The sequence below is a fragment of the Hordeum vulgare genome, chromosome 6H (assembly GCF_904849725.1).
Source record: "Hordeum vulgare subsp. vulgare chromosome 6H, MorexV3_pseudomolecules_assembly, whole genome shotgun sequence".
Classification (NCBI taxonomy): domain Eukaryota; kingdom Viridiplantae; phylum Streptophyta; class Magnoliopsida; order Poales; family Poaceae; genus Hordeum; species Hordeum vulgare.
This window is the reverse complement of record NC_058523.1, coordinates 555,447,477-555,459,856: the sequence shown is the minus strand read 5'-3', so window position 1 is coordinate 555,459,856 and position 12,380 is coordinate 555,447,477. Positions and strand designations below refer to the sequence as shown.

The following is a 12,380-nucleotide window of genomic DNA, read 5'->3' as shown; positions in this document are numbered from 1 at the left end:
TATTAACCGGACAACTCTCTCCGACCTTTTTTAATGAGATCGGTACCTAAGGGACCACGTTTAAAATAATAATAATAATTCAAATACCAGTAGTAGGTACAAATATTCAGATACTTGATGTACTTTGATCCCTTTATTTTCATAGAAACATATATATAGACATCGATGGCACCCAAGTATCTAGGCAAGACACAGACACGTAGAAATGTTTTAATTGTTACAATATGTAATTTAAATAGCATACAGCAAAAAGTGATACATTTGTTCAGTGAACTATGCTCCAAAGTTTGCAGAATATTGACATGAAGGTGATTATTTCATATTCCTATTTTTCTATAGTGTAGGTGGAAGAAGGAACTCATATATTAAAGGTGGTTTCCCCCGAGGGAGGCGTTTTGCCTCCAAGGAGCACGTGCTCCCGTGTGAGCCGGGAAAAATTAGTATTTTAAAAAAAGATCTGATTTTCTTTGTAGATGTTTCATGTAAGTGTCCTAAGCATCTTGACAATTTTCATACCAAATGCAGCATTAGTGTTTCTTCGATGAAAAAAAAAAACAAATTTGGGTGCCATTTGGGTGTAGCATTTGTATTTAATTTGATGTTTTTGTGCAGGCCAAAATGCTCAACTTTTTGGCCTAAAAATATTTAGGTAGCATTTGTATGTGACTGAATTTACATTTCAATAATTATTTTTGCACACAGGGGCATGTGTACCCGGGAGCCAAATCGGAGTTCTAGTTTTTCTGGTGCAACTCATTGCAGTTTGAGTGGGTGAAATGGCTTCCACATAACTTCGAACTTCTATTATTGTTTTCGGCAACCCCATACATTTCACAATCAATAGCATGCATGTTTTTTGAGCTAGCCTGCTAATTTTTCTAGATGTTACAATAAATTTATGTTAGTCTCTCCATCCCATAATATAATAGTGTTTTTAACACTACACTAATGTTAAAACACTTTTATATTATGGGACGGAAGGAGTACATACCATCATCTACAATGAAATGGTGCAGGCAGGCAGACATAAATGTACAACAATATCCACTTCAATTTCGGCTTTCATTTTTATGCTCAAACTTATTCTCAGGGATAAAAGAAAAACTATGAGCTTTCTGATCGAACTACTTGCCAAGAAACTAATCCTCAACAAGATGAGAATGAGAGTAAAGGGCAACAGTTTATATGTTTAGTTTATCTAATCTGGCCATGAAGAGGTACAATATCTACCCATCTTGGATGCCACTTATTAGGACAATGATCATGAAGAGGTGCAAAATCTTATGCGGAGCATGATGACAGGCTCAAGATACTTCTTGGCGAACGCCCACACTGAGTATTCAAGTAATTGATCTACCCGAATTTTAAGGTATATAAAAGTCAATTTTAATTAACAATGATTTTTAATTTAGTAGTGAGGACAAGAAAACGCATATCACAGAACAATGGAGTCTAACTACCTTCATATGCATTGGCATATCATACAAAAACAATTCATGCACACAAAATAAAGACCAATATGTAGCATAAACAGTTTCTTACAATTTTATCGCATTAGAAATATAGAGAGGTGGAAATGTGGTTCATCTCTCATAATAATTACAAGTGAAATCAACCTACGTGGTGGGACAACTTCTACCATGGTACCTTAGAACATGTATAATAGTTGATAAAATAGTCTTATCTTAAATTTTACATGTAATTTAGGGATGACAAATATATATATATATATATATATATATATATATATATATATATATATATATATATATATATATATATAACGGATCATTTTTTAGGCTTGATGAGACAAATTGTGCTAAGAAATTATTTGTTGTCTTCTTTAACAAGTCTTTTTTTATGATCTCTTTCTCTTCCGTATTATCAATTATTCCATGTGGCATTTTAAAGATAAAACCATGTACATGGACATGCCCTTACTAGAACCACCAAAGGTAGGAGTAGCACAAAACAGCTTACCTAACCACACACGCCACCATCGTTGTCAAGTCAAGGCGACAGCCACGTCGACGGCCCCGTTAGCATCACAAAGTCCAACCCATCCCAGCCAACCAGCCCCTACTCCCTCTCCGGCGACTGCCCTCCCGCACCTCCCCTGGGCCCGCCGTCAGCGACGCGCCCAGGCCCACGTGGCATCCCGATCATCCATCTCCCAGCCCATTTCCCCCCTCTCCAGAAAACAACCGAAAAAGTAGAAAAGAAAAGCCAGCGCGTGACGTCAGAAAGCGAGGCGCCAGTGCGGGAGGATCTTATCGGTGTCAGCTACCACCCGTCCCCTCTCCCTGCCGTGCGGGCCCGTGTGGCCACGCGGGCCCACGAACAGTGAGAGGGCGGTAGGTTTGACTGGGTGAGCAGGCATCGCTCCTCGGTCCTCGTCTCCACTCACAGACTCAGGCGGGGCAGTCTTGCAGAAAAGCCCCTCCGGATCCCGCAAACCTCCGCGCACCACCCCCGCTCTCCCTCCACACAGGAGAGGAGAGGAGAGGAGCACCAGAGCCGGGGAGCGAGCGAGCGAGCTCGGTCCCGCCGGACGGAGAAACCCCACCCCCACCCCGCCCCAGCAGCCAGCGCCGGAGCGCCTCCCGCCGCCGGTAATCGGTCTCCGGCTCGACTCCGCGCTCGTGCTTCGGCCGTCGATTTCCCTTCCCTTTTCCCCGGCATGATTTCTGTTTTCTCGCTCGATTTTCCCCCAGGTCCGCTCGAATTCCAGGGTCCGCCGTCTGCGCAGGGGAAGAGGAAGGAAGGAGGAAGCGGGGGGAGCGTCGGGGCCTTTGGTCGGCTTACTCCGTCGCTACGGTCCGAGGCCGTCGCGTCAGCTTCGCTTGCTCGGGCTGCTGGAGGTTCGTCTCCTTGTTCCGCGAGCCCGGATACCTCTCTGTTCCTCTTGCGGGCAGCTCCGATCCGTCTCGCCGCCCGCGGATTCGGCAATCCGGCTGTGGTTTTAGAATTTAGAGTAGAGTAGCGGCATAGCTTGCTCCACGCAAAAAGGGGAAGGGGGCAAGGGGGGTTGCAGCTGGCTCACGCCGTCGGCCCAGCGTGAACTGCGTCGGCGTAGCTCCGATCGGAATTTAACTGTGTGGTGACGCCTGGCTGCTTCTGTGGGGTGTGGGCGCAATCCAGCACTTGCTTGCACGCTTTGCGCTGGGGGGTTTGGAGTTTGGACACACTATCCATGTCTTGCTGGTGCTGTAGGCATGCTGTGGCCTTGCCCATGCTTTTCTCGCTTATGAGTTGAAGTGAGGGCTACATGGGGAGTGCACTTGTGTTGTGTGCAAGCCTTGTCTGCAGGGGATAAGGCTGCATCGGTAGGTAGCTCCGTGCTCGATTGGTCGATTTGCTATCGGCTAAGAGCTCCGGTGGCACTGCCGACGCCCATTTTCTGTGCTAGAATGTGAAATTATGGAGTATGGTGCATGGTTTAGCATGGCTTGTAGTATGAAGGTATGGTGGTCATGTCCACAAATGATGTATCATTCCTGTCGTTGTTGAGATCAGCTCTGTTAGAGTAAACCAGAGAATAATAAGGTACCTGCAGAGTTGTATGGTTGCGTGCCGGTGCATTTTGCCTTATCTTGTGCTAATATGCTATATTTCTAGTTCAGTTCATGATTCCCTGTTCTTTCTTATATCAGCATGGTCTTATTTCTTTGTAGGGTATGAGAGACGAAAACAACAGCTAGAGGATAGCTCAGATTAAGCCCTTTCATTAAGGATAGAATGGGTGGCTGCTGTTGTTTTTCATCAAGAGCGGAAGCGGACAGAGCACCGGTTCATATCTATGTATGTAGGCCCTGTTTTATGCTCTTTGAATTTACAGTATTCTCTGATTTGTGTGCCACTGTCAACTATGGAATGACCTGACATTAGCATCAGGATGGTCTCTACCCTCTGGCTTACATTTGTTTTATAGGAAGATCAAATCAGATTATCCACAATCACGATACTCATATATTTATATTTAAGTTGTTGTATGTAATACGCTATGCTCATTTGTTGATCTGGCATGTGCCGTTGTTCCAGAATTAGCTGATGTTTTACTTGCACATGCTTATAATAGCAGAGTGCTACAAGCTTAACTGTGTTCTTTGCAGTTTTGATGCACATGATAAATTATGTTACCTACGGTGTGCATCTCCCATTTCCCTGTCTTGGATCCTTGATGATTTGGCATTGTAGAATCTAGTCTCTAAACAATATGCTGCTTTACTGTAAACCTGTAATGTTGTGATATGTAGTGTACAGCCTTTTTTGCAAAAATCACCGCCTCCTATTTTCTTCCAATAATTTGCATAAATTGTCTTGATTAATACTGACTAGGCGGTACCTCTGTTTTTGTCAACCTTCCATATTATTAGTCACTTGATTTTGCTAAGAGCGTTGGCTTTGATTTATCCAGCATCAACAAAATCAAGAAGAGCATGAACCTTTGTCTTCTGCCTTTGATGGATCATCTCCGGCTTCTGCTATAGTCGCAGTTGACACAAACCTGGACACATCCACTCCTGACACTTATCGGGCGCCCCCTGCACCATTGCCTTATGATGTTAGCTTGCCAGTTACCGAAAACCCAGGTAAAGTTCTTATGAACTTTGAGGCTGATTAGAATTAACCAAATACTGGTAGTTATGCAAGCTTATAATTCTTTCATGTGCAGATTTGGAGAAGTCAGATATTAAAAGCAAAACAGATGATCAGCAGGAATCTTTAAAGGTGGATGAATATGAATCATGTGAAAAAGGTGCCCCTGAAGATAAGACTGAGGAGGAGGATGTTTGCCCAATCTGCCTCGAAGGTCCTCTTTCTCTTGATCCTGGATAAATAATTCTTTATATTGCCAGGATAAGAACTGAGTACTTCTTGATACTGTCTTTTACTTGGTTGTGGAATTGGATGAACATGTTTGTGCTACTCTTCCTATAGCCTGCCGATTTCTTGTTAACAGGGTAAATTGGTCAGGAAATTTATCTTATTTAGTTGAAACACAACCATTTGTTATTTCTCTAGTGACGGTAGAGGGATATGTTACAGAATCTGTCAGTCACACAAGTGCTGGTGCTCCAGTTATTTTTCTGTATTTGGTTCAGATGTATGCATTATTTGTTCATTTATATAAGATGGATAATTCTGCATTTTTATAAACCTTACTTTATCAGAACCTTAAACAGTTCACTTGTAGATGAATGCATGCAACCTCACATAGTGGACCTTTTTATTAGAGGAAAGCTGCATCAATGGATGTTCTAAATCTAAGTTATATGTTGTGCTGGATCATAAAATTCCCTATAATAACCTTTCTTTGTCCTCTCACCAGAATATGATGAAGAAAATCCCCGCTCCATTACCAAATGTGACCATCATTTCCATCTCTGTTGCATCCTCGAATGGATGGAGAGAAGTGAGACTTGCCCAGTCTGTGACCAGGTTAGTACAGTAAAACCCAATATAGCTCTCTCGAGGCACTGCCATTGAAACACATGGATGCCATTTCTGCTGTCATTTCCTGTATTCTTTATGTTTTTGTTATACATGTTGCATGGAAAGGTATATTTTAATGTATTTATGCTCCATAGTATATTCTGAAAAATGCCTAGATTGGAACTTACCGATGATGCTGACCAGCATGAATATTTTAATGTATTTATGTTTTTTTTTTGCTTAATATGGCTGCATGCATCATACCGATGCAGAGGCCGGGGATAAAAGAGAGGACAGCCTGTGAACATATCTTTGATTCGATCCGTGACGATTTTCTATCGGCTGTCATTTTCTTCAGAATCCCTTATTCGTGATAATTCTGTATTTGGACAAATTTCTGTATATAAACATGGTACCTTCCCTTGACAAAGCTTCTCGTTCTACGTTGCAGATAACTTTGATAGATGAGATGTACGAATAGCATGTTGACCCCGGCGGATCCTCTCTAGGAGCTCTTGCGTGCCTACCGAGGAGGTTTAGTACTAGTCCTTTTTTCTATGGGGGAAGTAAAACCAGCAACTATTCTGCTCCTAATATGATAGTATGATCTGGTGGAGGTGCTACTGGAATGCATCTTGGGAGAACAAAATGGGAAATAATGAAAGGAAGGAAACTGGAAGAAATATGCTCTAAAAAAACATCCATCCCTGCGTTTATACTAGCATTTGTGTCAAGCTGTGGCTGTTTATGGTAACAGGAGGATTAGCAGGCTGCATCTGCAATATGCACTTCATACTAGTTGAAAACTCTTGAATCTAGCTCTCTTTTTCATGCTTTCTGGATTTTGGGTCGCGTTTTCGGATTGAGCGTCTGTATAAACCATCACATACTAGATATAGGGTGACAGCAAGTATAAAAGAACTGCTTCTGAACTATGTTTTCATTTGTATATCCTTACCCCTGAATCTTCTCCCGATTGGCGATCCGAGCTGTCTCTGTTCATCTTATCTTTCTTGTTGAGTAGTCCATCTCCCGGCGCGGCGCGGTGCATAATTTTATCCACCGCGGGAAGTTGATGCTGTTGCTCTTGTTGACAAATATGTGTGAGCTCAGCTCTCTGTCCTGTCCGGATATTGTGGGTGATATATTTATCATGGTTAGTGTTGCGTGTAATCCCATGAAGGTTGACCTTTGAACAGGTCTGGTTGTGACAGCGAAGCCACACTTGAGACTTCATCCAGCGGTTTTGGTATGAAATGCTGCGCTGCTCTCTTGGGCCACAGGTGGCTGCAGTCCGAGGACATTGACACGGTCTCTCCTAAGTACATTTACTCGGCAATATCTTCATATAATAGGGTTATGTATATCCAAGTCAACTGCTATTTTCGTAGTACTTCTGTACCGGAATATTTGTAGTTGTAGTAGGCCGCTGACGCTTCCGGTCTCCTATTTGTACGTCCACGCATGCACATTTTTCATTTTCTTCTTCCTATATCGGTCATTTGCACGTAATTGATGGAGAGAAAGAAAGAAAAAAATAAGAATGAATAAATAAAAGAAAATTGTGGTTTGGGATGGGGTCGTATCCTATGTGACGGACTAACCGGGCACATATGAAATCCTCCGCAAGCCATCATATCATTCTCATATTTGAGATAGATAACCCAAACGTAAAGGGATGATATGGAGGATTCGGTTGAGTCATTTTTTTCTTCTCTCTCCTGTCCGGTTACTGACCGAAAGTGTTCGCATATGAGGGGCCATTTGAGGGGCTTGACTGTAAATGTTTTAATGTATTTTTCGAGACCAGCTTTGGCGATATGTTAGTGCAAGTCATACATGACATGCAAGTTACAAAAAGCATTGCCGTCAAATTCTTATGTGAAAGGAGTTTTGAATGCTTTTTTTTTACATTATATATCCCATATATTATTAATCTTATCAATAGTTAAATACAGTCTCAAAAATGCATTAGGCCATGCCCTGTATATATGATTGTTGGAAATCAAGTCGTGTGGCTTGGTGATTCTTAAATGAAGGATGTTTATAATCATCACATGTATGGTTAGGGCAACACCAGACCACACGCGTCCTGATCATAGAGTGGGTCATGTCACCGAATACATGCACAAATAACGAAATTGATGATGTTAGCAGGCAGTGGCGGAGGCAGGGGGTGCTGGCAGGGGCCTTGGCCTCCCCTATGCTCTCACAAATACATCTATATGTACTCTTAATCCTTCATTTTTCAGACAAAATTAGCTAGGTTTAGATGATTTGGCCCCCTCTAACAGTATATGACATGTTTTGGCCTCCTTTATATTCAGTTTCTGGCTCCGCCACTGTTAGCGGGTTTCTTTCGTCTTTTCAGTTTTGAAAATGTTTTATTTTTTAAATAAAAAATCTGACTGAAAAACCATTTTCATCATCAAATCCGTCGCAATGAGATCTTCGAAACTAGTTCTCGTATCAATATGTTTCGATGACTTTTTTGTTTAAAAGTTGCCATCTTTATTGCACATAAAGTGACATCATGATTACACCGAAGTTGCCATGATATATTTCAACAATTTTTTCTTCTACGTTTAAAGTAAATTTTGACATGTTATAAAAAATTAATTAAGAAACTAAATTTGCCATGAAGAATTACTAACATTTTCCATGATGCATGGAATAATTTTAACATTGTTCATACGTCAAAAAATTATGTCGTCAATTACTTTAAAAATGCATGGTCAATGATTCAAATTTGCCATGAACCAAAAACTAAAATTGCCATTGAATTACTTAAATTTGTCATGATACATGCACTAATATTTGCCATTGTTCATACAAAAAATATTTTTCATGTTCAAAATACTAGAATTATCATGGTTAAAATACAAAAATTGCCATGATCTATAAACTCAATTTGCCATGATGAATTACTACAATTTATCTTGATCCATGAATTTAATTTGTCATGTTTAACTACTAAAATTTGCCATGATCAATTAATAAGAATTCCCATGAAAATTAGTTGAAATACAATGATAGCTTTAAATGTAGAAGAAAAAACTAGATGAAACATGTCGTGGCAGCCTTACTGTAAACACTGTGGTAACTTAAATGTAAACATCATGAAATTTTTTGGCAAAAAAAAGTCATCAAAACATATCAATATCTGATCTAGTTTTGAAGATCTCATCAAGACGGATTTAATGATGAAAACGATTTTTAATTGAAATATTCATTTAAGTAATAAAACATTTTTAAGTCCAATAAACCAAAATAAGAAAGAAAAACTGCTGATGTCATATGTTTAATATGACAAGATGAATGATTATAAAGACGTGTGAACCATGTTGTCTCGTGTCACACGTATGAGCTTCATTTGGGTCTGTCTATGGCACATGTTGATGTGGTCATAAATATTGCACATCTAAGTGACTCAATCAACATAATAAGAAAAAAGGAAAAAGAAATACTCGCATGAATCTTCATATAAAATCAATGATATATTCCCTCCGGCCCGTATTAAGTGACGCGAAGAGAGAGTTAAGTTGGTATAAAATTATATGTAAATAACGTTAGTTAAATTTGGATAGAGAAAGTATGATTTAGATATGCAATTACTTAAACTTAAAACACGTCTAAATATGCCTTAGGCCTAGTTCGGTTAATCCCTTTCCTGCGGTGATCGAAGGGAATATGGAAGAATTTTGGCTTATAGAGGATTTAATCCTCCTCAATGCCCTTCAAATTCACCTCAACCGAACAAGTCCTTAGGTATATGAATCCTCGTCGCTGATCTCGCAAAGGGATGGCGAGTGTGGAAGAATTATCTCCTCTGCCAATGGGCCTTTGTTTATGCAAAAGGTCGCCAGCGACTGCATGTGGGTCCCGACGTGTTCCGGCCCACTTGCAGAGGCACACGTTTAATTCCATGGAGAGGGACGCCCGCTTAAATGCTCGAGCAAGCTGAGCCCTTTGGCAGTAGTTGGTAGAGAACTCTTCCACTCTTTGCTACGGTTTGCCCGGTCCAGGTCCAGGTCCAGCGCCCTGGATGGCACTGCAGAGTGGGACCGGGCCCACGTGCAGGGACGCATTGTGTGGTCAGAGGAGGGCCCACGTTCGCTGCACCGCTGCCTAGCTGGCCGGCCTTCCTTGGACACGGTCGCGCCGCGCCTTGTCCTCTTCTATAAACCGCGCGTACGTCGACTTCGCCGCCCGGTTCGCTGGCTGGAGTTGTGGCCTGCGGGACATGGACGGACGCGACCACCGTAGGAGGCTGTCGGCGTCGTCGTCCGGCCGGCGGGAGCGGCTCGGGCCGGCGCCCAGCCCCGCGTGGTCGCAGCAGCTCTCCGTTGGCAGCGGCCGGGCCAGGTCGTTGTTCCGGTCCATCGGCGTCTGGTTCAGCTCCCTGTCCACGCCGTCGTCTCCCACCTCCGCCAAGAAGAAGCGGCCCAAGCAGCTACCCCCGCCGGCGCTGGACGACGCCATCAAGAAGCCGCCTTGTAAGCTGCTCGATTTGCCTTTGCCCTGCTTGCTTGCCATCCCGGTCTTCTCGACGGCCGGCCGGCCGATCCGCTTGCTTATTAGTTTTCCGGCCCCTTGCTGACCTTGGATGTGCTGCTTTTACAGCGTTCGGCTACGGCACCGGGCGGGCGTCGATGCTCCGGGGAGCAGGAGGAGGGCTGTACGGCGGAGCGCGGAGGAGCGGGTCGCAGACGCAGTACGAGTTCCAGAGCTCCGTGTTCACCATGGAGGAGATCCTCAAGGCGACCAGCAACTTCTCGCCGGCGCTCAAGATCGGGCAGGGCGGCTTCGGGGCCGTGTACAAGGGCGTGCTCCCCGACGGCACGGTGGTCGCCGTCAAGCGCGCCAAGCAGCGGATGCAGAACCCGCACGTGGACGTGGAGTTCCGGAGCGAGGTGAAGATCATGGCGCGCATCGAGCACCAGAGCCTCGTCCGCTTCTACGGCTACCTGGAGCACGGCGAGGAGCGGGTGGTGGTCATCGAGCACGTCCCCAACGGCACCCTCCGCGAGCACCTCGACCGCCGCCACGGCCGCTTCCTCGAGCTCGCCGCCCGCCTCGACGTCGCCATCGACGTCGCCCACGCCGTCACATACCTGCACATGTACTCCGACCACCCCATCATCCACCGCGACATCAAGTCCTCCAACATCCTCCTCACCGCCTCGCTGCGCGCCAAGGTGGCCGACTTCGGCTTCGCGCGCCTCGGCGCCGGCGGCCTCGGCCACGGCGACGGGGGAGCGAGGCACGTGTCGACGCAGGTCAAGGGCACCGCGGGGTACCTCGACCCGGAGTACCTCAAGACATGCCAGCTCACGGACCGGAGCGACGTCTACTCCTTCGGCGTCCTCCTCGTCGAGATGGTGTCCGGGCGGCGGCCCATCGAGCCGAAGCGGGAGATGAAGGAGCGGCTGACGGCGAGGTGGGCGATGCGGAAGCTCGTGGAGGGGCGGGCGGCGGAGGACGTGCTGGACCCGTGCCTGCTGCGGACCAGCGCGGCGACCACGGCCGTGGAGGCCGTGCTGGAGCTGGCGTTCCGGTGCATGGGGCCAGTCAGGGACGAGCGGCCCAGCATGGACGACTGCTGCCGCGCGCTCTGGGCCGTCAGGAAGACATACAGGGACACGATGTCCGCCATGGCCGCCGCCGCCGACGCCTTCTCCGATCGGGCCAGCTCCTCCAGCGCCAGCACCGGCACCAGCACCACCGGCGATTTCTGCCGGATGTAATTTTATTTTTTTGATTTGGCCATCTTCATTCATGTGAATATTTGTTTTCCTTTATTTTTGGGAACACGACACGTGAGCTACTAGCTTTAAAGACTTGATCAAATGGGCCAATTGACCATGAACACAAGCGAGTGTAATTAAACACTTGATGTAGTACGTACTCATACAAATTTACACGAATTATAGTTTGTATTAGAGAATGTTGTGTGACTCTTCATGATACTTTTCTTAGAAGAAACCTATCTTGGAAGGCTGATTGACTTGTACAAACAAATTAATATGGTTACGATTTGCTATCACTCAACACCAATTTGCTATCACTCTCAGAACCTATCTTGGAAGGCTTGTTGATTGAATTTTGAACTCTTTTCCATTTTCAGTTACTTGTCGTTTTAGCGAAGGAGATGTCTTCTTATGGACAATAGCTAGTATATGGTAGTTGATTGAATTTGTAATTTGGGCAAGTCAATTTTGTGAGAGAAAGAATGGTTGGATGAGGAATAAAGCTGGAGAAATACAAAAGAAGGAAAACGGTTGGATATTAACTTAATGGGCCTAAAATCGACTTGCCCAACATATTGCCAGTCCACTTAATTATGTTTTTATGGGCATGATGTGACTGTTTTTATTTGATTTTTCGTTAATTAATCGAGCAATTTTCTTTAATTTTTTTTAATGAATCTGTTCCTAAAGGACCGCCTTTTAAAAACATATAGCCAGTCTGCTTATTAAAGCATGATTAATAATATAGTCAACAAACAGTTATAAGAAGTTATCATGTCATCTAGAGTTAACCTAATAGCCGACATGTACAATAGTAAGTTTTAAGTGTATACTACTTTATTAGTAACTAGCATAAATGCCCGTGCGTTACAACGGAAGAGAAATTAAGTTATCAGTATGAAGAAAAATGCCAGTTGCGTCATCAACCAAAACACCCACCAAAGGAGCAGAGGCTCTAGAGTCAATGCAATATAGTCTGTTCATAGATTTAATCGGCTTAATCGCCCAAATATAAATTTTAACAGAACTATATTACCAACTTACATATCATTTGTTATTAAGCTGGCTGAATCGCCTGAACCTGGCCATATCGCCCGCCCTGGTGAGGAGGGTGGTCGACTCGTGTAGCGAGAGGAGTGATTCGGGCAGGAGGCTGCTGCGGTTCCTGTCGTGGTGCCGCTCCAAGGACCCCGT

The 12,380-nt window shown here is 44.3% G+C and overlaps 2 protein-coding genes across 3 annotated transcripts; both read left to right on the top strand.

Annotated features, from left to right (window-relative positions):
* The first annotated feature begins 2,468 nt into the window (after positions 1–2,468).
* LOC123401943 (probable E3 ubiquitin-protein ligase RHB1A) lies at positions 2,469–6,371 on the top strand. Of its 2 annotated transcripts, XM_045095808.1 has the most exons (7): positions 2,469–2,612; positions 2,715–2,861; positions 3,675–3,801; positions 4,418–4,592; positions 4,676–4,813; positions 5,333–5,442; positions 5,888–6,371. In XM_045095808.1, exons 3-7 carry the CDS (start codon positions 3,739–3,741, stop codon positions 5,915–5,917), a joined length of 516 nt encoding a protein of 171 aa, XP_044951743.1. In that variant the 5' UTR covers positions 2,469–2,612; positions 2,715–2,861; positions 3,675–3,738; the 3' UTR covers positions 5,918–6,371. The 2 variants fall into 2 exon arrangements, with proteins under 2 accessions (XP_044951743.1, XP_044951744.1); XM_045095809.1 differs by lacking the exons at positions 2,469–2,612; positions 2,715–2,861 and adding an exon at positions 3,248–3,462.
* A 3,089-nt stretch (positions 6,372–9,460) lies between these two features.
* Positions 9,461–11,482, top strand: LOC123403004 (calmodulin-binding receptor-like cytoplasmic kinase 2). The gene is made up of 2 exons (XM_045096981.1): positions 9,461–9,932; positions 10,060–11,482. The coding sequence occupies exons 1-2, from the start codon at positions 9,680–9,682 to the stop codon at positions 11,181–11,183; spliced, it is 1,377 nt and encodes a 458-aa protein (XP_044952916.1). The 5' UTR covers positions 9,461–9,679; the 3' UTR covers positions 11,184–11,482.
* Positions 11,483–12,380: the final 898 nt, after the last annotated feature.